We start from the raw sequence: 27,570 nt of genomic DNA, 5'->3' as shown, positions 1-27,570 counted from the left end.
GTATTCAAAACTCCACACATTTACGTTTTAAAACGCAATATTGAAACGTTTCTTAAACCAAAGTGAAACGATTTTTTAACGTTTTAAAAACGTATTTTGGCTAGCTGGGAACATACCGGTATCGTATTGCGTCCCGTTATAGTTGCAGAAAAAAAATACGCGTGCAGGACACACACACACACACCCCCACACACCCACCCACCCCCAGAGGATCGTACCGTTTTACAATCGTATAACATTCATTGGCGCTAGTAGTAGTAAATTCCAATTTTCTTTGCTGTACCTCACTTGTTCTGCTCAAAATTAAAAGGGGACATATCTGACAGTAAAAGCTTACATTTTATGGAAATTATGTTTAACTATTTGCTTAAACAGCACAAAACAGATAAATCAGACAAATTTACTATACATAGGCCTATACATGTATGGTATGCCAAGGACTGTTTAAGAATATAACATTAGATTTATGATATTTACTTCGAGGACTGTTATATATCAAAATGTGAAAAATATCAAATTTTAATAATTTGTCATAAAATTTGTATTATATCGTGAATTTCAAACAATGAAATTTATTTGATATCAGAAAGACATTCTTCGTATTCAGAATGCAATTCGATATGTCTGATGTGCTCTCATGTCCCACAAAAAATACTATCGAAACGCTCAAAACGCTCATTCCAGATCCCTTAATTTGGTTAATTTTCTTTGTCTTTTTTTTCTTTTCTTGTTTTATTTATTTTTTCCTTTATTTTTCTTTGATTTATATTGCCAGGGTAAGGAGAGGAGGGAACAAAAGGCCCATTCAGTGATTTTTGGATTTTTTTTCATCCCGGCGATCGTAAAAATCATCAAAATTCTGATTTTGAATACTAGACTGCGGAACTCAGTCTTCAATGATAGTCAGTAATTTTTATATTTTGGATATTATTATGACTATCATTTGAGGACTGAGTTCTTATGATCCGAGGAGCAGTTGCAGACAATTGCTTGGGATTATTGGGGCAGAGGTTATCTTTTGAATTCTTTCATGACCACTGAAGCATAGTCAAACCTGTCAAGGGCACTCGGCGTGAATTGAAAGACCATGTCACTCGCCACAAAAGAATGTCAAAGGTCATAAAACACCACTTTGGTGTCTTCTGCTATCTAAAGGCCTATGGCTGATTTTGTACCTTTCGTCATTGTCATAGATGTGCTAACATAGCTTGCTAGTGCAGTGGTTCAGCCGAAAACCGTGTGTCTAAGACAAAAATAATGCATTTACGTGAGTCTGTAATTTATATACCGGTACTGACAGTATATAAATTATCTACATGTATTTGAATGGGGCTTCAACTTCGTCAATACTGTCGTTTTCCTGTTTTGTTTTTTTGCCATTTGTTTTCATTAAAAAATTTATAAACGTAACAATTTGATTTTTTTTTTCACTTTCGCTGGGATCACTGAATGGGACTTTATAGCGCGGATTATTCAAAACTTGTTTTTACCTACTAGTATTAATCCGATTATTACATAACTTTGCCAGCGTATTCAAGACATAGGTTATGTAGGGATAAACTGTACATGGGTATAGAGGCCCTGCATGCTTTTATCGATTGGCTCCAAACAAAGGATTTGAACCGGTGTCCTTCACCGTAATCACGGCGCAGTAGCCTACAGTCCATTCAATCAAATGTTGTCAGTGTGCGAGACGAACGATGTATAAATCTGGAGGTCACATTATCACTTATCATGCTTATTGTAAAAAGTTTGTCCAATGCATATAGGCCTACTGTGTGTATTGTTCCCGGGTATTGTCAATGCAGTCAAGCAAACAGGTATTATATTTTGAAAAGGCCGCTATAGTATATTCACAGGGGTGTCTTGAATGGCCAATCATATGGGACATAATCAAATTGCAGTGACTGCTTCCTTTGTTACCACATGTCAGTCATCTTGTGATTATTGGACCATGTAAACCTGCAAAAAACGAGCCAAAGTGCAGGCCCTATGTCTAGACACTCTCTCTGAAAGGCCCTCGACGTAGGGTACAACGACTGACCCCTTAGCTTTGTCTTTGTCGTCTTTCTTCTCCCTTTTCTTGGTCTTTGGATGTTGTTTGTCTTCCTTAACCTTGTCGATGGCCCAACCGGGGTATCCACATTGAGAGAGAGCGTCCTTGATCTTGCTTTCTTCTTCAACTTTGTCAGCCTCCTCTGTGACGATAGCATCCTTTCTGTCTAGGAGAGTCCTTACCACTCCCAATTTCTGGTGTAGAGGGTGGTGCGACTGGAATTGTGAGTATTGGTTTGTATGCTTAGGCTTCCTGTAGATAGACAACTTTGTGGTGCCATCTGGTTTTCTGGTGATTTAACGTTGCTGAAGTTTTGACACCCCCCTTACGTACCAAATTTTAACCCCCTGTTATACACCCAAAACTTTTATTATTACCCCCCATTCAGAACTCCAAAACTTTTATGACCCCTACTTATTTTCCAGCCCCCCCACCAAAGTATTTCTGAACACTCCCTAATATACACCCGGAACGTCCACCTTTGAACCGTGTCAGCTGATATACAATGTATCAGCATTTGTATAGGCATACAGGTCAATGCCGTGTGTGTATTGTATAGTGCAATACATACAATCAAGGTGCATGACTTTAGTGTACTAAAGTATACAAAGCAAATACGCGGATATTTAGCTAAGACGTAAAAAGTTGCGCTTAAATTTAATTTAATTTTTCTGCAAACTCTCACCAAACCATGGCGACTGATGATTTAATCGGCAAGATACAAACAGGTAGGCTATTAATATGGTTTGATTTGGTTAATCAATTCAAACTTTAATAACTTTGTCAATATCTAACGATAACGATAGGCCTACATTAGTATAGTATAAGTGCGAATAATGTCAATCATTGTCTCACCATTAACCATTTTGTCCTGCATTTTCATAGTTTGGTCTTACACTGAAGGGGTATTCGTATTGTTTGTCTTACAGTGGCAATCGTAGTTTGTTCTCATTTTTAAAGCCTTCATCATAATATTTTACCGGGTTTTACCAACCATCAACATATAGGCCCACTTAAAAACCACAGATTCTGGAAAGTGGTCAAACCAACAAAAACTAAGCTCAAAAAGAAACTTATAATATTTCACAAGGTCATATCTTGAAATCCTGTCCATCAAATTGAACCAAAATTACACACAGATTTACTTCAATACTCTACTCTTAAGGTTGGTCTGAACCCTGGAATTATGACAACTTTCGGGCCTCATAACTGCTAAATTATTAGTCTAAAGAATATAAAAGTATACATTTTTAGAATGGAAATGACTTGGTGAATTCATCTGTGAGGTCCAATTTGGGCCAAAATGCTCATTTTGGAGAAAATCCCCCAAAACGGGTTTTTTGGCCCAATTTTTTCGTGCAACGTAACAAAAAATTGTTTGGCCAAAAATTTTTTTATTAATTTTTCAAAACTAGATAAAAATATCTAGGGACGGTTTTTTCATTTTTTTGAATTTTGAAAAACAAAAAAAAAAATATTTGAAATTTGGGCGAAAATCAGGCTTTTTATGATTTTTTGAAAATTTTGCATTTTTTGACCATTTTTGGTGCAAATTTCTCAAAGTTGGTCAAAATTCAAAAAATAAAAAATGGTCCCTAGATATTTTTATCTAGTTTTTAAAATTAATAAAAAAAATTTTTGGCCAAACAATTTTTTTGTTACGTTGCACGAAAAATTTGGCCAAAAACCCTGTTTTTGGGATTTTCTCCAAAATGAGCATTTTGGCCCAAATTGACCTCACAGATGAATTCAGCAAGTCATTTCCAGTCTAAAATGTATACTTTTATATTCTTTAGACTAATAATTTAGTTAGCAGTTATGAAGCCCGAAAGTTTCCATAATTCCAGGGTTAAGACCACCCTTAACACATGGTAACCAAGCAGTTATCCAACTGACACAACAGCAAAATGCACTGACATGGGACAGCTTCCTGGACCACATTCACAGCCCAGCCCTGTTTCATGAAAAAAGTGTATGAAAAGCAGAAAGCAGCACCGTTTTATCATCTGTGCAGGATCTTGTGTGCATTCTCACAAATTTTTGTCCGGGGTGCCAATTATGTTGAGCTGTGAAAGTGAAGGAAGTCCAGGAAGCTGTCCCATGACAGTGCATTTTGCTGTTGTGTCAGTTGGACAACTGCTTGGTTACTGACATGTGTTTTGAGTATTAATGTAATCCTGTGTGTAATTTTGGTTCATTTTAATTGACAGTATTTTAAGATATGACCTTGTGATTCACAAGTTGTAAAAAATTATAAGTTTCTTTTTGAGCTCAGTTTAAGCTAGTTTATATGTTTTTACAAACCCGCGAAAGCTCCCACGGTACATTGTGATTCCAGAGCGCCTTTGCTTAATATAAAATAAATCATTCTCATTCCATAATTCATAATTTTTGTAACCTGCAGTTTCCGGACCGATCAACCCATTTGATCTCGGATTCACAATGACGCACGAACATTTTCAGTTTTCAAGTTATTGGAAAGGCAAACGGCGGGCGTATCATTGGCGAGGTACTCCTGACTGGGTGAAAAAGAAGCAAAACGAACCAATTCGTTTGGATAATCTGTGGTGGATTAGACAATATCCGTAAGTTCAGTGGCACGGCGGCACTACGGGGGGGCAAGGGGGCATCTCAGTCGCATATTTTTCTTGCCCCTCCCTTAGTTTTCCCCCACTTTTAAGGTAAAAACACAAAGTCAAAGGCACAGGCAAGTGTGGTTGCTTTCTTCTCGGTAGATAGTGCATTTTATTATATATTTTCTTCTCGTGACCCTCTTGGGATATTTTAGAGGGCCGTCCCCTGGAAAAGTTTAGGGGCGTGTCCGCTCCGCATGTGGCGTAACTACGGGGGGGGCAGGGGCTATTTTAGAAGAAAAAAGTCACTGCACGTTAGCAAACGTAAAATCTAAAAGATCAGCTAGCGGAGACAAGCTTTAGGGGAAGGGGTTGCTGCAGAGGGGGCTGTTTCCCCTTGAGTTCTGTAAACTTTTACAAATCACGCATTTTACTGACTCATTTTTGACGTTAAGGGCTGAGAGATAAGAGCACATATCACTCAGACATACCAAATTGCATTCTGAATACGAGGAATAGCCTTAACTGATATCAAATGATTTTGATTTTTTGAAATTTGCGATATAATACAAATTTTATGACAAGTTACACTAAAAAATGACATTTTTGACATTAACAATCCCCGAAGTAAAGTTTATCAATCTAATGATATGCACTTAAAGTTGAAAATTGATTCATGTCTGGTTTGCTAATGTATTTCACTAATTCATTTCATTTTTAATTACCTACAGCTCCATGAAAGTACACACTAGGATCATAAATGTTATTAAGTTTATGGTATTGATGCTATTGATATGCAAATACGAATACAATCTCGGCAAAAATGAATAAAATGCGCACAGGTGCCTACAATTGCACAAATTGTAAAATATAATAATAATATAAAAAACTCCTTTTGATTTACTTAGAAAGGCAATAGGTTTCATTTAAAATATCATTGCATTTAATTGAATTGTCATTATTGAAAACTCCATAAAAGTACACAGAACCTCTTTATTAAATGTTGAATGAAATGCACACGTGTCCCTACCATCTTTTAACCTGTCCAACAGTAGCGTAAAGTCTCACAATGTGAATGTGATAAAATTTCTGCAACTTAAGTGATGCAAAGGTGCATAAGTTGTCGGCAAATTGCATACAAAAGTTGCATACAAATTCATTACAAAAGATTAAACACACTCTTCTATAGTGCTCAACTTAAAACACTACATGTTCAGTCCATAAACATGGTGTTTATTTTCTACAAGCAATATACAGGGTGAGACCAAAAGTGCAATAGTGCAAAGAATACATCTTTATTTTATAACCAGATTGAACTTTTAGGATTTAAAACACATGATATATTCATTAGTGACCTTGTGTGAAAAAACGAAGTAATTAGCACTTGCCGTTCTGTTTTTATGACACATTTTACAGCTATACCCAATTTTAATGCTTGTCCACGAGACATCTAAACTTTGAATGTCAGCACACTATCCCAGTGGGCACAGGTTAGGATTTCGACGTTGTATCAACGTTGATACAACGTCGAAATATAACCTAACCTGATTTCAACCCGATTTCAACCTAGAGATTGGTTGAAATCAGGTTGAAATTTCAACGTCGATACAACGTTGAAATTTCAACCTGATTTCAACCATGTTTCAACAAACTTTCAATGCAAAAAATTAAGGAGGTTGAAATCAGGTTGAAACTTCAACGTTGATACAACGTTGAAATTTCAACCTGATTTCAACCAATGTTTCAATGCACAACTTAATGACGTTACATAAAATATTATTAGGACGAAATATGCATATGCCTAGTATAATACATGTTTAAAGGTCGATAGCATTGAAATTTTAGCCAAGTTTTTCTATATATCAATCCGCATGATCTAACGATTTAAACCGAACTTCCGTTCCCTTCTTCAAGTGGCGCGCGCGGCGTGCACTACCTCAAATACTTACGCGAAAACACCGGGTGGTACGGGGTATGCTATACGGCCCCGTCGCCGCTCAATTGGCGGGCTGATGTTGATATGGGAATTCCTACAACATGGTGAAGTTGGTGCAAGAGACGTTCACAAACACTTGTTAGGGGGGCTGATGCAAAAGGGTGGGGAGGGCTTTAGTTTTGACCCTCCTAGGGGTAGAGGAGGGCCTTGAAAAAATGACCAAAAATTTTCCCAGGAAAATTGAGTTTATATGATTTTCTATGGGATTGACCCATAATTTTCATGTCAAAGGGGGAGGCTGAATTTTTAGAGATCTGAAAGGGGGCGGAAAACTTGCGCGATGATTTTTTTTTGCATCAGCCCCCCTAACAAGTGTTTGTGAGCGGTCCCTAATATGCCTATTCGCATATCTTCAAACTATTTTACTAACCCGATCATATCGCCCCGGGGAATTGCCCGGGTATCGCCACGGCGGCATAGCCGGTGTAGTAGCTACAAGGTCGGCATATCGAGGTCGGCACCCATACGCGGGAGGCAACCGGGTGTGGGAGTGGGTGGGCCGGACGCAACATAGGCCTCTGTTGTCGATCATAGTCGTAGAAAGCAGGGGAGTGTTATGGGGGGGCGCCCTCTAATTTTTTTTTTTCATGGGGACGGCAAGTGTTTATAGGTAGGCCTATACCGCACGTTTGCAAGATATTGTGGGTGGGTATGTACACGCGTGCACAATTGTGTTAACAAGCGTTCGCAAATGTTTGCGAGTACGCACTCATGTTTACAAGTGTTCATGGGTACGCTTGCGTACATTGCCGGTACGCACGCACGTTCGCAAGTGTTTGCGAATACGCATGCGCGTGCGCAATTGTTTATGGGTACGCATGCACATGTTCAAGTCTTTATAGGTACGCACATGCGTTTGCAAGTTATTGCGGGTACGCACGCGCGTTCGCAAGTGTTTGCAAGTATACACATAATGCATACACAAGTGTTTGCAAGTACAAACGCACGTTCTCAAGTGTTTGGGAGTATACGCATGCACGTTCGCAAGTGTTTGCGTGAATACACTCGTTCTCAAGTGTTTATGCGTACGCATGCACGTTCGCAAGTGTTTGCAAGTACGCAAGCGTATGCGCAAGTGTTTACGGGTACGCACACGCATGCGCAAGTGTTGATGGGTACGCACTTGTGTTCGAAAGTTATTGCGGGTACGCACGCGCGTACATTACGTAATCGAGTTTGCAAGTGTTTTCGAGTACGCATGCCCGTTCGCAAGTGTTTATGGGTACGCGAAAGTTATTACGGGTACGCATGCGAGTTCGCAAGTGTTTGCAAGTGCACACTCGCGTTCATAAGTGTTTATAGGTACGCACGCACATTTGCAAATTATTGAAGGTATACGTACGCGCGTGCACAAGTGTTTGTGAGTACGCACACAAGTGTTTATGGGTAGGCCTACGCACACGCGAGTGCAAAACTGATGCCACTGCCACGAGCGGGACGGCGCATCAATCAATGACATAATGCCTTGAATGTGTCCGTTTGTTTGAACTTGATGTAGGATCTGGATTTGGATCTGGATAGGCAAGCAGTGAATTCTGCATCACACTAGAGTTGTAGGCTAGTCGGCCTAGGCCTATGAAACATGTTGAAAAACAATTTCAAATTTTTGGATATTCGTTAGTTCTGGTCGCATTTTTACCTATAAACATGTTTCTAATCCTAGATCACCATGTTTGGACATTCAAAAGTTTAAAAAATTTTTGGATTAAAATTGTAGTAGGGCCTAGTATCGCTTTCGCCCAACACTTTTCCAGAACGGATATTGCGATATTGCCCAATGTACATCAGTATTAAAGCGTTTTGGGTCAAGCTGGGAGAAAAAAATCCCAGGTCGACCAAAAATAGCGTATCGCACACGATAGACCACCTAAGTTATTGTAAATCGGTTTCTCCCAGGTCGACCGTAAATATAAAATAATCCAACAAAGAATCACCCTGCCTAAGTGCCGGACATAGGCTAGGCCTACATGTTTTAAACTTTATTATTATCCACCACGTATGGAGTGCCAATTTCTATTAGCCTAAGCTGTCTTTCTATCAACAAACGTGGAATCTCCCAGCTTGACCAATTTGGCAGTATTAAAGCAAAAGGAGTTGTACGCGTACGTGTGACGAACATAAACTTGAGGCCTAAATTTGCAAATAAAACAGGTTAGTAAACATTTAAATTTTCTTTAAAGGTCTACTTGACTTTTGGACACATTGCTGGATTTATATTTCAACTTGGTTTTCCATTTTGTATTATCAGGATATGTTAAAATAGTTAAGCTTACTGAGCAGTTAAATTACATGCCTGCTGCACATGCCATGCATGCTGTACAATCATGAATGCACCATTCGAGACACGAAACAGTGCCTTGAAGTTGACATGCTTAATGACTTGTACTTGTACAAGACCCAGTCATGCCAGTTTGGAATATTTGCTGGGGGCAATCAGGCCCGTAGTCTGGATTGATTGGGGGTATTGATTTTGAAAAAGTGGACTTTTTACAAAATTTGGAACTTTTTGGACTGGGCGGATTTGGACATTTTTGGACGGACCAAGATTACAGAAGGCATAAAAACCTCTATTTTTCGCTCGCTGCGCTCGCAAATGGGACGTTTTGGGTTAAAAAAAGGGGAACTTTTTGGGCCTTTGGCATTTGGGGGGGTGCTGGCTACGGGCCTGGGGGAAATGCAAATGTTTATTGTATAATTAAGAAACTAGGCCCCTAGAGCCTAGCCCTAGTCATATCATGCAGCAATGCTCATGTGCTAGGTCATTACTTGATCGCAAATTTTCAATTTGCGATTGTACTGTTTTTGGTCAGTTCTTCTTTCTTTCTTTCTTTCTTCTGTCAAACCTATAACGAGTCATCGTAGCCATATGCTCTAGGCCAGTGTCCAACTCGGTGGGTCAAAGGTCATATGTCATTTATGGCCAAAATGTGATTTTCACTAAAAATGCTTCATCTTCCACAAATTACATAATACAATGACGTCACTTGCATACCTGCATCCCCGGTGGGGTCACTCAACTTGCAATACTGACCGCACGATCGTTACCAAAATCAAGGAAAAAGGGGTCATTTTTAGGGCATGTCCGCGGACAAAACTTGTCCGTGAAATTGGAAAAATAGGGGTGTTTTATTGCACAAATGTCTGCGAAATTGAAAAAGGGGTTCTTATTATTTTCTCCTGATCCCGTGGCCAGATAAAAAAATCACAGGAATAAATTTGGTTTCCTACTTTGTACTCATCCCGTGATCAATATTGTTCTCGGTTCTGATTTATATGCAAGGGGTACTACTTGAATTCTGTGATGCCCTTGTTAATTACTGAAAAAAAAACATTCATAGGCCTAAAAATCCCTTCCTTGAAATGTTGAAATAGGGTCAAAATTGCAAATGTGTCCTCGGAATCTAAAAAATAGGGGTGTTTCAGAGTACCATTTTGTCCTTGTTTTGGAGTAAAAAAGTGGGTAAAATTTCATGATTTGTCCTTGAAATCGACTGCAAAAGGGGGTAATTTGTGCTTGTGGTAACGGTCCTATGCGTCCCCCCTGCCAGGGAGTGACCCCACCGGGCCTGCATCGCCTTAGCCAATGTCTAAAAGTTGTACAAAGAATTGGGGTCAAAGGTCATTAAGAGGGGGGATCTCACAATTGCATTATCTCGACATCCGTAATGGGTATGGGGCTCAAACTCGGTGACAACAAATCTCATGACCAGGGCCGGGGGACATTTTACAGGGTCAGGTCAAAGGTCAAATTTAGAAATGCATTTTCTGTAAGGGGTACGGCCTACGGGACTCAAACTCTGTGACAACAAACTGACCAAGGGAATATATTGAACACTTTGCAGGGGTCAGGTCAAAGGTTATCTTGGGTCAAATCTTATAATTTCTTCTTCTGGACTCAAACTCAGTGACAGCAAATCTCATGACCAGGGAAACATTTTGCAGGAGTCAGTGAGTTCAAAGGTCATGCAGGGGTCAAATTTTAGAAATGAATTTTTTGGACATCTGTAAGGGGTACGAGGCTCAAACTCGGTGACAACAAAATTAATGACCAGGGGGGATATGTTGGAACACTTTGCAGGGGTCAGGTCAAAGGTTAACTGGGGTCAAATCTTATACCGTAATTTCATTTTCTGTAATGGATATGGGGGCTCAATTTCGGTGACAACAAACTTCGTGGCCCGGGAAACATTAAGGTCAAAGGTCAGGTCAAATGGTCATTAAAGAGTTACATGCCTTGCGATTGTCTGCGCTCTGTAAGCGCAAATCATTATCTCTAGTGTATTTTTTTTTAGACATTAAGTTACTGGTAGGGCAGACTAGAACATGTGTTTTTGATGATTTGACATGAATTTCAATGTCAAAATGACAATTATTTTTAAAAATAATAAACTGAGTGATAGTGATACCAAGTTCGTGGAAGTCCACATCCCACTGACAAAATGATATTTTAATAAGCGCAGAATTATGAAGCATACATGGCCCAGGCCTATAAATATGGCTAGGCGTAAATAGTAGTACCAGTAATATTCAGTTAGACTAGGCTAGTGGAATTTGTGGAATAAAGTTCTTTTCAAATAGATAGAGCTTAAGAGCTCGGATAGCAACGTTTTCACGTATTTTGTGTGGGACCTGAGAGCAAATCAGACATATCTAATTGCATTTTGATTTGAATACGAGGAATGTCCTTCTAGTACGGTATCAAATAATTTTTGAAATTCGAGATTAAAATTGATATTTTTGAAACAGTCCTCGAAGTAAATTCTATAAATCTAATGATATACTTAAAGTGTATGTAGCTGGGACGAGCGGCCGTCAATCATATGAACATTTTGACCTTTCCTATTGAAGATATAGATTGTTCCCCAACAACGGTCTTTTGGGGAAAAATCTATATATGAAAGGTCAAATTTGTCAATTGATAGTTGGCTTTTCATCCCAGCTACATACACTTCAAGTAGATATCATTCGATTTATTAAGTTTACTTTGAGAACTGTTAAATGTCAAAAAGTGCCATTTTTAATAATTTGCCCCAAAATTTTTATTGCATCGCGAATTTCAAAAAATTTAAATTATTAAATATATCAGAAGGACATCCCCTATTCAAAATTAATCATGTTAATGTTCGTTTGTGCTTCCTTGGTAGGCCTAGTTGCAACCGTTTAGTAAACATAACGGGTAGGCCTATATCTAATCTTTTCTGAGAGACTTAAGGTTAAATTACAAATATACATCATATGACCCTAATATTAATAATCTACTTATCTTCGTTTTTAATAGGCTAAATGAATTATGAACTTTATTCAGTATTTGTATTCACGAGATTTAGACCCTTAAAGCTATAGGCCTATACCTTCCAAGTTATTAAAGGTCGTAAAGATCTTCCTCAAATAGATTCAACATTAAGGTGCAATCTGCAGTTCTCTAGAAAGAAAGTGAGGCTATTTTTAATTTTTTTTTAAACTTATCACTGCTCTATGTCAAAAATATCATGTTCTCTGAGTATGCCTACTTTAAACATGTGCAAGCATGAGCCAATTAGTGTTGAACACTCTTTAGGCAGATTTTTTAGGCAGAAGATTTCACATCCCCAAATAATTTCTCTAGTCTAAAGCATGTGTCTAAAGGAGCAAAGATAAGTTATACTTTCCTCTTTTTGGTCCCAAGAATGGCCCTAAGAATTGTTCAGCAGAATTACCCTAAACAGTCAGGAGTAACAGGTCTACCTTCAGTAGGCCTATGCCTATTTTACATTAAGCATATTAATCGTACTGTAAGTCTATGTCAAATATAATGTTTTTTGTATGTGTAAATTATGGAAATAATTGTATTTTTAAATCCCTAAATTGTTATTTTTGTCGTTACAGCTGACCTGTTGTTGTGCCACGTGACAATGGAATCAAAACAAGATTGGCCATGCAATAGACAGACTATAGTCCATGACAATGTACAATGTATAAAGCATCAAGAAAATTGACTTAACTTAGAAAGTTTAGATGCAGCCAAAGATTTCGGATGAACTGACAACTTGAGAGAGCCATAATTTTAATACATAAGAGCACGGTCAAATCAAAGATGGAGTAAACTGGCACGGCATGGCATGGACCAACTCCTACACTGAATAAAGTCCATTGTTGAGCAGTTGCTGCCACATACTACTCATCCGTTCAAGATCTAACTTAAGTTGTTAGTCATCATTCATTCCATATAGCCCGCAGATGGAATGAACTCACGCCTCACATTCCAGGAACTGTGAAATGGACCAGCTTCAAAAAGTGTTTTGGTCAAAATGTGATTTTTGGTCAAAAATGTGCAAACCCATCAGCTTAATGATAACAGCTGTTATTGCCTTGATATGTGTCTTGACATAGAAAGAACTAAGCAAGCAAATACAGATTCTGGTCTAGATTTTCTTAATATTGGTATTGATGACATCATCAATGCGATATAAGCCTACTGATAGGGTTGACGTTTTCGATGCTTATCTCCTTCAGCTTAAACTGAGCACGACAAGGATCCTTTGAATACGTTGAAGGGTGGATTGCAAACGCAGAACACTTCCAAAGCTATTGATCACACTATCTGTATATGATCTGATCATCAGTCTAAGAAAGTTCTGTGAAGTTCTTCGATGAGAAAAATAGAAGTATTCAGTTGTATAATCTGTCAACAATTTCAAGTTTAGTTATACGTGTAAAAGTCAGGACTTAGAAACCATAATTATGTTAAAGATATCTTACGTGGTATCAGAAGTTTTAAGTAAGTTGTAACGTGAAAAGAAGAAAAACTTGAGATTTTTACTCAAGATTTTTACGCAAGCCAGGGGAAACCCTATATTAACATTAAGTATAATGGGCACATTGCATCCAGTACATTCTTAAAAGGTTCCAAAAGGGTCAAGTTCTAAAGTGTCCTCCTAGTACATATATAGGCCTATGGATAACCCTCGCACTTTAACACAAACAGCTTTCTGAAAATTCACGAGTTCTTTTGAGAACCATAACTAAATCTAATGTATTTAGGCTCTAAATGTCCAGCTCTAACACTTTTTAAACAAATACACACGTTTTAAAGGAAGGCTCCGCCTATCACAACATTATGCCCTATTATATGTAAGAAAAATAATTATCAAGCACGAATCACGTGGTTTTATCTAAAACAAACTCATGGCGACCATGTGATTCGTGCTTGATAATTATTTTTCTAACATAAATTTATAAGGCATGATGTTATGATTGCCGGAGACGAAGTGCTTAGGAATAAAAGAAAATATTGTTTTCCACATTTTCACGAAACGATAGGTATTTTTGGCAACTCCAACTCCTAAACATCACAAATCACAAATAAAAAGCTTACATATCTAATTTCTAAAAGTTTAAAATGACTTTCAGCCCAAAATTCCAAGCAACCTTGAATTTTCGATGTGTGACACATATCTTCGAGGTAGGAAGTCCTATGATGTTGTTACTTGTTACATACATGTATCTAAACATGCATGTCACTTAGCCAAACGTTAACAGTGTTGAAGACGGGATATAAGTGTTCAGGATGCGTTTAGATACAAATTGTATCAAAGTATGATATATGTAACCATGGTAACGTAACTTGAAAATCAAAAGGACGGAGCTGATTTTATTTTGGATTTGCGATGTGTAGGAGAATATGTTTCAAAATATGAAACCATAACTTACCCTGAATTCAAACTCTATTAAGGGATGGAGTATGCACGTTTGGACAGTATTTATTGTGGGACATTAGAGCACATCAGACATATCGAATTGCATTCTGAATACGAAGAATGTCCTTCTGATATTAAAAAATTTTGATTTTTTTTTTAATTCGCAATGTAATACACATTTGAGCAAATCATTAAAAACTGATATTTTTAATATTTAACAGTACTCGAAGTAAACTTCATAATCTGATGATTTTTCCCCAAAACACCAAAAAATTAGGTCTTTTGGGGAAAAAATCTATATCTTCAATATGAAAGGTCAAATTTTTCAATTGATCGTCGGCTTTTCCTCCCAGCTACATACACTTTAAGAATATATCATTAGATTTATAAAATTTACTTCGAGGACTGTTATATATCAAAATGTGAAAAATATCAAATTTTAATAATTTGTCATAAAATTTGTATTATATCGTGAATTTAAAAAATGAAAATTATTTGATATCAGAAAGACATTCTCCGTATTCAGAATGCAATTCGATATGTCTGATGTGCTCTCATGTCCCACAAAAAATATTCATTCCAGATCCCTTAAAATTGCATATTATGTTCTAAAGACACAAAATAAAATTAGAAACAATTTTCTCAATTTCTTGAATAAGGACCTTAAAATATCCCAAATTTTGGTCAAAATTTTTGACCCATATTTTTGATTAATAAAAAATTATTGAGAGAACTGTTTCTAGTTTTGTGTCTTTAGAACATGCAGGTTTTTTAAGACACACAAAACTATTTAAGTGTTTTTGGTGTTTTCCAGCTAAGGCGGCAGCCACTATGAACGTGGCTATACCATCTTGAAAAAAATAATGGATTACCTTGTTCTGCAGCTAGAGCACTATAATATTCCTGGTTGATTTTATCTATACTATTAAAGAGGAACTTGCCGATAATCGATACTTTGAAGAGGAACTGATCGATTCATCGGTATCATGTCAGAGATTATAGATGACAAATAAATTAATCAATAGATAAATAAATAAGTTCTAGCATTTCCAGATGAATGGTAATTGCATAGATAAATAGATAAATTAATAAATACAAATAATTATTTGGATTTATTTGGTGGATCAACCAATGGTGGCCCGTCATTTCGTTGCCATGCTATAGGCCTACGTACATTAATACGCACACACGCATAGCAACCCAGCGAGCGAGCACGCGTCAACCTCAAGACGCAAAAATGGCAGAGACGGTACGAAAATTGCGACAGTAAATGCTATTACCGTTAGAAGATTTTAAGCAGTTATGTCATCATATTGAGGGGGGTCACCGACCATGGGGGGGGGGGGCTTGATGGCCGCAGTTTTTCGGCAATTTTCCTGTGGAATTTTCTACATTTTCAGATCGATCGGAGGCACATGCCTGTCCATATCACGCTACACACAACTGATTTAAAGGTAGGCCTAAAAAAAAAAATATGTAAATTTGTAATTTGAAAATAAATTTTGAGTTTTGATGCGTTTGACTATAACTTGAGTAGGCCTAGAGAGGAAGAAAGACAGAGTAGGAGAAAGGGAAAGAAAAACCTAACGTAAGAGATATATATAGAAGAAAAAAGACACAGAGAGGGAAAATGAGAAAGAAGTAAAGAAATGATGTGAGCAAAAGTAAAGAGAGATAGAAGGACTGAGAACGAAGGAAAATAAGAAAGAAAGAAATGAAAGGAAAGAAAGGTTTAATGACAAGGAGCCCTGGCGAGAAATAAATAAATAAATGGTGGGAAAGGGTAAGAATGAAAGAAAGTGAGGACGGAAGGATGTGTCGAAAAGAGATCAAAGAAAACAAAGAACGAACGAACGAAAGAAAGAAAGGAAGGGGAAGTGACAAATGGAAAGAAAGAAGTTTAAAAAAAGTATGGCCTACCAAAAATACGCAAAATGGATTTGTGTTTTGGTCCCGGGTTTTGGTCAAATTATAATATAAAACACGCGTTATTGGGTAAAAGCGATACCAATTGCCATAATTACCATTTCCCCCACCCCACCACCTGAAGTTACGCCTATGTAACTCAACCTTCTTGAAACCCAATGTTGCTATAGTATAGGCCTACTTGATGAAACAGAAACAAATTTAAAAGAAAGAACGAACGAAAGAAAGAAACGGCCACATAGGCCTACATGCGTGCAAAAGTGGAACAAATTCGCACGAAGACCGCAAAAATGGACACTTTTTAGTATGGCCAAATATGAGGTTAATCAGAAACCCACATGTACATATGTATACAGGAAAGAAAGAAAGAAAGAAAGAAAGAAAGAAAGAAAGAAAGAAAGAAAGAAAGAAAGAAAGAAAGAAAGAAAGAAAGAAAGAAAGAAAGAAAGAAAGAAAGAAAGAAAGAAAGAAAGAAAGACAAAGAAAGATAAAGAAAGAAAGACAGACAGACAGAAAGACAACGAAAGAAAGACAGACAGAAAGAAAGAAAAAGCAAGAAAGACAGACAGACAGAAAGAAAGAAAGACAAAGAAAGAAAGACAGACAGAAAGAAAGAAAGACAACGACAGAGAGACAGACAGAAAGAAAGACAGAAAGAAAGAAAGACAAAGAAAGATAGAAAGAAAGAAAGAAAAACAGAAAGAAAGAAAGAAAAACAAAGAAAGAAAAAAAGAAAGAATGAAAGAAAGAATGAAAGAAAGAATGAAAGAAAGAAAGAAAGCAAGAAAGAGAAAGGGTGAGAGAAACGAAAAGAAAGAATGGGAAAGACAAAAGCGAGAGAAAGAAAGAGCGAGAGAGAGAGAGACAGAGAGAAAGAAAGAAAGGGAACAAGCAAGAAAATAAAAAGGAGAGAAATGGAACGAAATAACGGGAAAGCAGTGGTGTGCGCAAAAGGGGGGGGGGGCAGGCGGGCAATTCCCCCCACTTTTGTTGGATCCGGGGGATTCGCGGGAATAAATTGCCCCTTCACACTCCTAATCAGACTCCTTGCGGGGGAACTGAACAACATCCCCCCTTTCAATGTGCTGCGCACGTCACTACGGGAAAGCAAGAAATGGAAAGAGATAGAGAGAGAAACTGAAAGAAAAAAGGACAGACAAAGAAAAAATAAGTCAAAAGGGTGTTTGGTACAAAAATTACGCAAAAGATTATGCTAAAATGGAGGCAACAAATGTTACCACATCACTGACCGAGTAGGCCCTAATAATTGAGCTGTTAAATCGATACCAATTGTCATGATTACCAATTTCCATCGTTTATGCTAACCGCTCCCGTTTACTAACCGCTCCCGTTTACTCATCTAGCGGGGGCCCGCGCGAAGCGCGGGTACCCGCTAGTACCAATAATAGGTGAAAGAAGTGTCCTGTATGTACATGTGTTTGTTGTTGTTTTCAGCTAAGGCAGTTGCCATTTATTACTATTACTTGCATTATAAAGGTACAAAAATGCTTTGTCAACTCTATAATAACATGTTAATATATCGTGCATCTATTTTTCAAAAGTGTTTTTAGAACGTTATTAAAACGTTTTTATACCCTTTATATAAACCAACAATAAAACGTTATCTGTAAAATGTTTTGTGTTTGCTGGGCAACTCAACTTGCAGGTTCTACGACGACGTTGAAAAATTTATATGATGATGATATCAAAAATAAATTTCAAAGTTCAAGGTAACTCGACTTATGGCCTAAAACGCGACGCTTACTTTGCACGTAAAATCTTTGGAAAGCTATTTAGGATTTGAAGGTTAAAAATCATCAAATTGAGGCTTTTACGATAAAAAGGTTAGAAATTAGCAAAATCGAATACTAAGAAGATTGCCCAAGTTGCATGTTTACTCAGTGGTGGCCATCTTGAAAAAAAAATGTGATTTTTGGGCAAAATTTTGATTTTTGACAAAATGTGTTTTTTGGTAAAAATGTTAAAAATGTTATTTTTGGTCATAAATGTGATTTTTGGTCAAAAATATGTTTTTTTTTTCAAAACGTGATTTTTGGTCAGGGGTCAAAAATGTGATTTATAATAAAAAAATGTGATTCATGGTCAAAATGTGATTTTTGGTTTAAAATGTACTCTTGGTCAAAAATGTGATTTTTGGTCTAAAATGTGATATTTGGTCAAAAATTTAATTTTTGGTCAAAAATTTAATTTTTGGTCAAAAATGTGATTTTTTGGTCAAAAATGTGATATTTGTTCAAAAATGTGATTTTCGGTCAAAAATGTGATTTTTGGTCAAAAATAGGATTTTCGGTCAAAAATGTGATATTTGTTCAAAAATGTGATTTTTGGTCAAAAATGCGATTTTTGGTAAAATTGTGATTTTTGGTCAAAAATGTCAACAATGTGATTTTTGTCAAAAATGATTTTGGTCAAAATGTGTTTTTTGGTCAAAATGTGTTTTTGGTCAAAATGTGATTTTTGGTCAAAATGTGATTTTTGGTCAAAATGTGATTTTTGGTCAAAACATGACCGCCGCGCACGGGCCCGGGCACGGGCCCGCGCACCCGATTGCCTCCCGCGTTGCGGTGCCGACTGCACTCCGACTCCGACGCATGCTCCACTGCACGAGGCCAACCGACACCACACCCGGGAGACTCCCGCGTATGGATGCCGACTGCACCGTCCCTCTGCACCGACCACTGCGCGCGGCTCACCACGACTCCACACCCGGTTGCATCCCGCGTATGGGTGCCGACTGCACCGGCCCTCTGCACCGACAACGACGGCGATACCAGTTACCCAGGGCGATACCAATCCTAGCCTATAATCATGAATTCATGATAATATTCTCCCAGACGGACCACAGCGGTGAGGTTCTACAAGTGGGTACGTATAAATTTATTACTATATAATAATTATATTTAAATAAATATCAGGTTAAAATCGGATTAAATTCAGGTTGAAATTTCGGCGTTTAATACAACATGAAATTCAGGTTGAAATTAGGTTGAAATTTCGACGTTGAATCAACGTTGAAATCGGGTTGAAATCAGGTTAGAGTCGATTTGCAAATACAACGTGATTTCAACGTCGAAACGTCAACCTGATTTCAACGTGATTTCAACGTCGGGTGTGCCCACTGGGTATACTATTATACTATTTGGAACAAATGCCATTTTCTTAACCTCATTGGCACTGAAGTAAAATGGAGCACCCAAAGTTTTATTGTCCCTGGTCTTGCATAAGTAGAGGAAACATTGCTTTTATTTGTTGTTATTTTCCTATTTACCATTACATTAAAAATGTTTATATAAAAGAAATATATGGGCGGGTTTTTCGAATGTCGAAAGGAATGTGTGCAAATTGAAGTGGTTTGAATTACAAAATATCCAGTATAAGTTGGACACATTACAGGGAATTGGTGAGGTACGAAGGACTCAAGTAATATTAAAAAACCGAAAACAGGAATTGAAAGAACACACAAAAAAAAACCCTTGATTTAAGTTAAAGCCAGTTTAAGATCTGGTGTCCTTATTTCGCATTGTGTGCTCTCATTCAAATTATGGTGCCTCGTGGACAAAGAGTTAAAATGGGTATCGCCGTAAAGTTTAAGGGTTATTATATGGTCTTTAAAGGTTTGAGCATGTGGAGAAAAGCCGCGCTTTTAGCCTTTTTCACATTAATTTGGCCATAAGTATTGTAAATTTTGATTATAAAAAGTCCCGTTGCCCCCGTTACCAGGTCTGCATGCCGTATAGGCTGCGCACTTGCTTTTTTTTTTTATTGGTGTCCCCGGTGGCATATCAGGGGTGAGTGGCGATGAAAATGTTCCTGATGGTCATAATTTTTGGTCTGTTTTATTGGGACAATTGCGCACGAAGCGCGCAAAACCTTTCCATTTTACACTATTTTAGCACAAAAAAGGTGATATGTTGTGGTAATTTACAGCATTACACTATTTTGCCCCAAATTAAGGTGTTTAATGGTCTAAAAAAGAAGATGCACAGGGAAATTCTGGACAATTTCTGTCCGGTATATGAAGCTGCCCCCACGCCTGTTGCGGATTTTCTCGTCCAGTGGCTTTGCACCACGGTGACCAAGAAATTGGGAGGAGAGGGCGATACCAGAGGCGTTGTTCTTGATTTCCCCTGCCAATTGAATGTTTGACTGATATTGCCACAAACTATACAATATAGGATTTCCCGACTAGATCAGACTTGCTTTGTGGAGGAACTTCTTTAATTTTTCGCGAGCTTCGCGCGTATTTCAGCACAAAATCAATTGAAAGAACATTTTAAGACCGATATTCAACTTCAAAATTAAATAGTGGTAGGCCTTATTTGTCCAAAATTTTGCGCGCGGGTTTCAACCATTGTGGCCGGGGCCATTATGTATCCTTAGCACTGGGCGCCACAACCCCTATATGCCACTACCCACGTCTAAGACATGGTAGGGGGTAGGGGCGCCAATTTTGTTTCTTGCCCCGCGCCGGGCGCTACCAACCCTAGTTACGCCACTGCCCCTCCGGTCCCTCCCGCTTCCGCCGTCTATTGCAAAACATAAACTCACCTAAAATTAAGTTGTCATCTAGACTATAGCCGCTTTTTTATCATTTCCAGATATAGCAATATAGAAAACGTGAATGCTGTAGATGAGTATGAAGCATGGGATGAAGAGATCAATTTCTATCTGCAAAATGGCGGCCGTTCCATCGTTGACGCATCTTGCATTGGTATCGGAAGAGATGTAAAAGTTCTCAAGAGACTTCAGGACACTACTGGTGTTAACATTATCGCTGGCACAGGTGCGTACATGTATACTGACGTATATCTTAAGACACCAGGATGTGAGTAGCATCCGACAATTTGCCTAAAGTTTGACATTGCCCCAAATGTGGAAATTTGTTCAGTTTCTTATTCTGAATGGGGAGGGGGAAATTGCCCGGGGAAATTGCTAGGAAAAATTGGGAGAATTCCCGTCCTTGCAATTCAAGACCAATTATAAAATTTACACAGGGTTTTGCTCTTTTTCGAAAGATCTCACAAAGTCACCGTGGTGTGACTTAAACTCATATGGTTTGTCATGTCATGTGTTAACGCAAATATTATTGTATTGTAAGACTCCTCAACCATGTCAACTTTGGATTTTTTCTCACAACCCCTCCAAAAAATCCATGGGGGACATTCCCCCTAAAAGTCATTAGAAGAAAAATATCAAGCAAAAATTCAGTGACCTGTGTATCTTCCTTTTAAGCCCGAATAACACGTGTTTTGGACTAAAAAAGAGTAAAATTACACTTTTTTGTGCGCTTTCCGCACACTGACCTATCAATCACTAACATTCACCTTCATTTGGGAATAAAATAGTATGAAATGAAATCTTTTCGCGCGCGAACCCAGTGACATCGGAAAACCAACAACCCCACTATATTTTCCGCCTTTACGGCACTCAAGGCGCTGCTTATTTTAGTTCATTAAGGGGGTACTACACCCATTGATTTTTTTTTGCATTTTTTGCATTTTGTGAAGAAATTACAAAAAAAAAATTGGACAAAGTGGTATGCAAAATGAAGGGGCAAATCTTCTCGTTTTATTGGTGGTATCGGTATCAATGTAGCTTACATGCTTTTACAGATAGAAGCCAAAAGGAGGTACATCACTGATGATTTAAATTCACTTCATTTTGGAAAGCTTACTATCAACGGATTTCGTTAAAATTTTGGATATGTGTTGCTAACACATTAGGGAAATAAAGTTGATATGTAAAATGGGAATAAGTGGTTCCTGATTTCTTTTATGACTTCATGAACTTGGTGCTCCACAACTATCAAAAAGGAACTGGTTAAAATGCTTCTATTTTCAATGTTGAGCTATATTTTGTATTTTTAACTTGCGACATTATTGCACTGAAACTTAATTAAGCCATAGGTAACAGGTTACAACAACCATACTACAGCAAAGATGAAAAAAAGTGTATTTCTTGTCACCTATACAACCATATTGGGTAGTTTTCCGTAAGCTTAACGTTTGTGATTTTGGTAACTATTTTATATTTATTTGTGAAATCCGTCTCAACTAGGCATTCTAAATTGTACTCACCATTTACATCCCAAGGTATATTAGTATATCCACCATGCACTTCTCGATATATATCCAGTTAAAGACAGAATATCAAAATTATGCCTCATATGATATCACAGACTCTCACATGTGTATTCAAAATTGATGCTTAAATTTGACCTGAACCAATTGACCTATAACCTGACATACGGTGACCTAATAGCCTTTTCTTCTCCTAACAACTAATTACTATGCATCCATTGTATAAGTGTTTATTTAATTTATTCAGTGTTATATCATGGTAGGTATTTTGCATGCACCACTATAGATTTTCTATAGAGAGTATAACAAAGGATTTAATGTATTCTATTCATGTACCCTACTTGAACATTTTGAAAAGAATAAATTATGGTTTGTTATGAAACACAGATCTGAGTTACTAGGTTACAGTAAACAAAAAATATATAGGTCTAAAATGACTTACTAAAATGGTTGAAAGTCACTTTATATGTAGATATATTTTATAAGTTCAGGACATGAGGTGATAAACATATATATGTACTTAATAAATTTGCAAGAAAAAAAAGAAGAGGGGTACTGATGAAAATCGGGGTATTATATCGCCTTAACGTACTTTTAATCCAGTAAAAAAAATTTAAATTATTTTGAAGACATATCTTACAATAGGGCCTACTGCTTTTACCATTTCACCATTGTTCTCATTTAGGATGGTACGTCAATGCCACTCATCCACGTGAAGTAGAATACATGACCGAGGAAGAACTTGTTAACCGTATGGTTGAGGAGATAACAGTAGGAGCTGATGGAAGCACCACAAAGTGTGGAGTTATAGGAGAAATTGGCTGTACCTGGCCGCTAAGACGTAAGCTATAGGTCTATATCAAGTTTTCGGGTCTGTATTACAACATGCTTTTGTAGTAGGCCTATAACAAAGTTTTAACTTATGTCTCACAAGTATAGTATTGTTTAGATCTGTGGTACTGGCCGGCGGCTTGCATCCGTAAGATATTCCGGGTCCCGGCCGATGTGTGCCCTCCGTCAATATTTTTGCGTGGAAGTCCAGTGCAAGGAAAATCTACACTAGTTACGACAGATGAAATTTACAAGAAGTCGCGTGTTTCATGTTTAGTGGCGCAATTGGAGGTCGAGGTCCGCTCGCACCGGCTGAAATTTTAATCATCTTCTCTGAATTTTACAAGTGGTGGGGATAAGAGTACAGTGGCTATTTTTCAAACATTTGTGTAAAACCCCGAAAAAAATTAACAATTGATGGATTAGATCACGACATTTTTGGATTTTGGTACAAAATTGTTCTTGAAGAACTTGAAAACGTGAATAGCTTTGAACGGATACAAGGGAGCGTGAGGCGTGCAAGCCTGGTCTATAGGAGTGGCTGAAGGGCCGTGAAATTTGAGTCTTTTTAATCGCGCGCTGATCAAGTCGACATTAATGGACATTTCGTTGCACTCCATTATTTTCTGTTTCATAATTATTTCGTTTAGCTAGAGAAAAGAAGGTCCTACGAGCGACCGCGGCTGCACAAACTCTATTAGGATGTCCTGTGTTGATTCATCCCGGTCGAGATGTAACTGCTCCTCGGGAGATCTTGCGTGTATTACAAGAAGCTGGTGGAAATATCGGAAAAACAGTGATGTCTCATATGGACCGTAAGTCAACTTCTTTACTTTACTTTGCTTTGCTTTGCTTTGCTTTGCTTTACTTTACTTTACTTTACTTTACTTTACTTTACTTTACTTTACTTTACTTTACTTTACTTTACTTTACTTTACTTTACTTTACTTTACTTTACTTTACTTTACTTTACTTTACTTACTTTACTTTACTAGATCATAGCTAATGTAAACTTAAAGGGGCGCGCGTGTTCAACAATATTCTTCAGAAGGTAAAAACAGTTCGACAAGATACCCTTGACCATTGTTTTGTACAAGCGTAGAATGAGTTATTCGATGTGGAGGGGCACATCATACTTTGTGTGGGTATAGTCCCCTGAGGTGGTGGGTCTTTGGGAGCTGACGGCCTACCTGTTAAAGGGGGGTCTTTTGGAGCTGCGAACATATAAGGGGGTCTTTTTGGAGCTGCGAACAGTAAAAAATCAAGGGTCTTTCATTCTTGGCTTTCTGGTAGGTTGGACTTGGAGCTTTAAGATGGATTCCCAGGCCCTTTGGGTCACATCGATCTTCTTAATCAAAGTCAAGCCATCCTAACCACGAAAACAACTGAAATAGGGCCTACCTGTGTCATTTCTACCAAAAGGGCCGGATGGGTTTCCTTTCCTGAATCTTTTGCCTTTTAACATTTTCTAGAGACATTTGCAGGTTTTGGAATGCATGGAACTCATTTTACCTGAACAATGCTATATTTCAGGCTGTGTGACAACTACTGAACAGCTGTTAGACTTTGCGTCGTTAGGAAGTTATGTGGAATTCGATCTGTTTGGATGGGAGGTTTCCAACTACCAAATGTCGCCTGATATTGACTTTTTAAGCGACGCACAACGAATTGCTTTCTTCCAAGATTTACTGGCGGAAGGTTATGAGGATAAGATGGTGATGTCGCATGATATTCACCGGAAATGTCAACTGGTAATGTATTAATCAGCTTTTATCTATAGTAACACTGCGTAAATGTATCTTTATACTTCTTTAAGGGCTGGGGTATGAACGTTTGGACAGTATTTATTTTGGGACATTAGAGCACATCAGACATATCGAATTGCATTCTGAATACGAAGAATGTCATTCTGATATCAAATAATTTGGATTTTTGAAATTCGCAATTTAATACACATTTTATGGCAAATCATTAAAATTGATATTTTTGATATTTAACAGTACTTGAAGTAAACTTTATAAATCTGATGATTTATACTTAAAGTGTATGTAGGTGGGATGAAAAGCCGACGATCAATTGAAAATTTTGACCTTTCGTATTGAAGATATGGATTTTTTCCCAAAACACAAAAAAAAATTAGGTCTTTTTGGGGAAAAAAAATCCATATCTTCAATATGAAAGGTCAACATTTTCAATTGACCGTCGGCTTTTCCTCCCTGCTACATACACTTTAAGAATATATCATTAGATTTATATAATTTACTTCGAGGACTGTTATATATCAAAATTTGAAAAATATCAAATTTTTATAATTTGTCATAAAATTTGTATTATATTGTAATTTTAAAAAATGAAAATTATTTGATATCAGAAAGACATGCTTCGTATTCAGAATGCAATTGATAGGTCTGAAGTGCTCTCATGTCCCACAAAAAATACTGTCGAAACGCAATAAACGCTCATTTTGGATCCCTTAAAGACACTATCTAAATTGCCAAATAAAGTGGTTGATAGATGAAGAATTTCGATCTGCATAGGGCCTATTTTGATACCTCGTAATGCATGTTACAAAATGTGTCGGAAATCGCCCTGTTGAAACATCCAAATTCGTAGTTTTCGAAACTCTACCTTTAGTCATTGAAAATGGGTAGGCCTATAACTTGGGGGAATAAAGTTGCATCATGCTGAATGGGGTATCAAAATACAAAGAATAAAATTTAACAGCTATCGACCACTTTTATTTTGTAATTTAGTTTTAGTGTCTTAAAAAAGTCACCTTTTTGTGCACAATATACTTACAGTATCATACACCATCATCATCACCACCACTACCACCACCATCTGACCATATTTCATGATCAATTAATTTTCTTATCTGCTTTTCTTTTGAACAGATGAAATACGGAGGTCATGGGTTTTCGCATATCCTCCTCAATGTAATTCCAAAGATGCTACGTAAAGGTATCACACAAAACCAAATCGACAAGATCACTATTCAGAATCCAAGAAGATGGCTCACATTCGAACAATCAAAAAGCAAATTATAAAGAACTGGATTATTATTAAGTTCCAGTACATAAACATTGTGGAAATTTTTTATAACGATGAATAGAAATGACTTACATAATCGGAGCACTTGTACATCTACTCCAGATCAAGAAAGAGGCTGAAGGGTAATAGTTGGTCGAAGCAAAAAAAAAAAAATCGATTTTCATTATCTAAATCAATATATTATTGAAAAATAGCACTTTGATGTTTTGCAAAAGTTCATTCTACAAATCACAAATTTGCTTGATTTATTGTTGTTAATGAGTTACAACATAACTCAAAACCACAGGTATACCTGTGATATTTGAATTCTTCTAACACTCGCTATGAATTGATCAATGCAATTTTTTCCAAAGCTCACTACCTACCATTCACAAGATGCTGTGAACTACCAAATCGCAAAAGTTTAAAATAGTTGCTAATCTTAAATATGCATTTGGGCTGATCCGGCCATGAGTATGGATTGATGAGCATACCGACGCAGCAAGAGACGACTTCCCTAACTGTTAATGTATGCAGGTCAACCATTTGATGAAACCTACAACTTGCGCCTATATTATCACCATTATTATTCAACTCTTATACAGGTACTTATTTCAGACCTGAAACTGACCATTTGTAAAAAAGGAGGAAAATGCTTTAAAAAGCGAAAAATATCGTAAAATCATGCTTAAAAAGCTCCAATTAGGCTGAAAATAGTAAATAATGCGTAAATTTCATGAATAAAAAAACAGGAAATCGGCTAAAAAGAGGAAAAGTTTCAGGTCTGTTATTTGCCTTGCAACCAGTGGTGACACCAGAAAAAAAATGCGGGGGGGGGGGGGTCATGGGGAAAAGTGAACTTCAAGGTGACAAAAATCTACAAATTTTGCACAAAATGTGGACATTTTTATATTTTTGGGTGTTCACAGGGTATCAGGGGGAATAAGTTCTAAATGGGGGAGACTGGGATATTCCCTGGTGCTGCCACTGCTTGCAAACTTATACTTGGCTATATCATATCATTTTGCTATAACCAGAATGGGCTGTGATCTTGTTGGCAGAACGTTGAAAAAAAATACAATTATTGTAAGGATTTTTCCACTGTTTACAATCTTGGGTGCACCCTGTACCCTGCTGAGAAAGAGTTCTGTAAACATCTTGTGTTTTGTCCTTTTTTCTTTTGTTATTTGAAACTTGAAATGTTGAATAAAATATATGAATACAAAAAAAATATATTCAAATGATCCTTGATGAGAATTTGACAGTGCAGTAAAAATTCTTTAAAAGAAGAGGAAAAAGTCTGTTTTTTTTATAACATGTCTAACAACTGTGATAAGAGTAGACACACACAAAAGAATACATCAACAAACCAATGTTTACA

At 37.3% G+C, this 27,570-nt stretch overlaps 1 protein-coding gene across 1 annotated transcript; it reads left to right on the top strand.

Moving 5' to 3' along the window:
* The first annotated feature begins 2,616 nt into the window (after window positions 1-2,616).
* On the top strand, window positions 2,617-27,446 carry LOC140164794 (N-acetyltaurine hydrolase-like). The gene is made up of 7 exons (XM_072188160.1): window positions 2,617-2,784; window positions 4,461-4,641; window positions 20,847-21,031; window positions 23,014-23,169; window positions 23,810-23,974; window positions 24,693-24,910; window positions 26,054-27,446. Exons 1-7 carry the CDS (start codon window positions 2,748-2,750, stop codon window positions 26,204-26,206), a joined length of 1,095 nt encoding a protein of 364 aa, XP_072044261.1. The 5' UTR covers window positions 2,617-2,747; the 3' UTR covers window positions 26,207-27,446.
* The last annotated feature ends 124 nt before the right edge of the window (window positions 27,447-27,570 follow it).

This window comes from Amphiura filiformis, chromosome 11 (genome assembly GCF_039555335.1).
Source record: "Amphiura filiformis chromosome 11, Afil_fr2py, whole genome shotgun sequence".
Classification (NCBI taxonomy): Eukaryota; Metazoa; Echinodermata; class Ophiuroidea; order Amphilepidida; family Amphiuridae; genus Amphiura; species Amphiura filiformis.
This window is presented reverse-complemented; position numbering and strand designations above follow the sequence as displayed.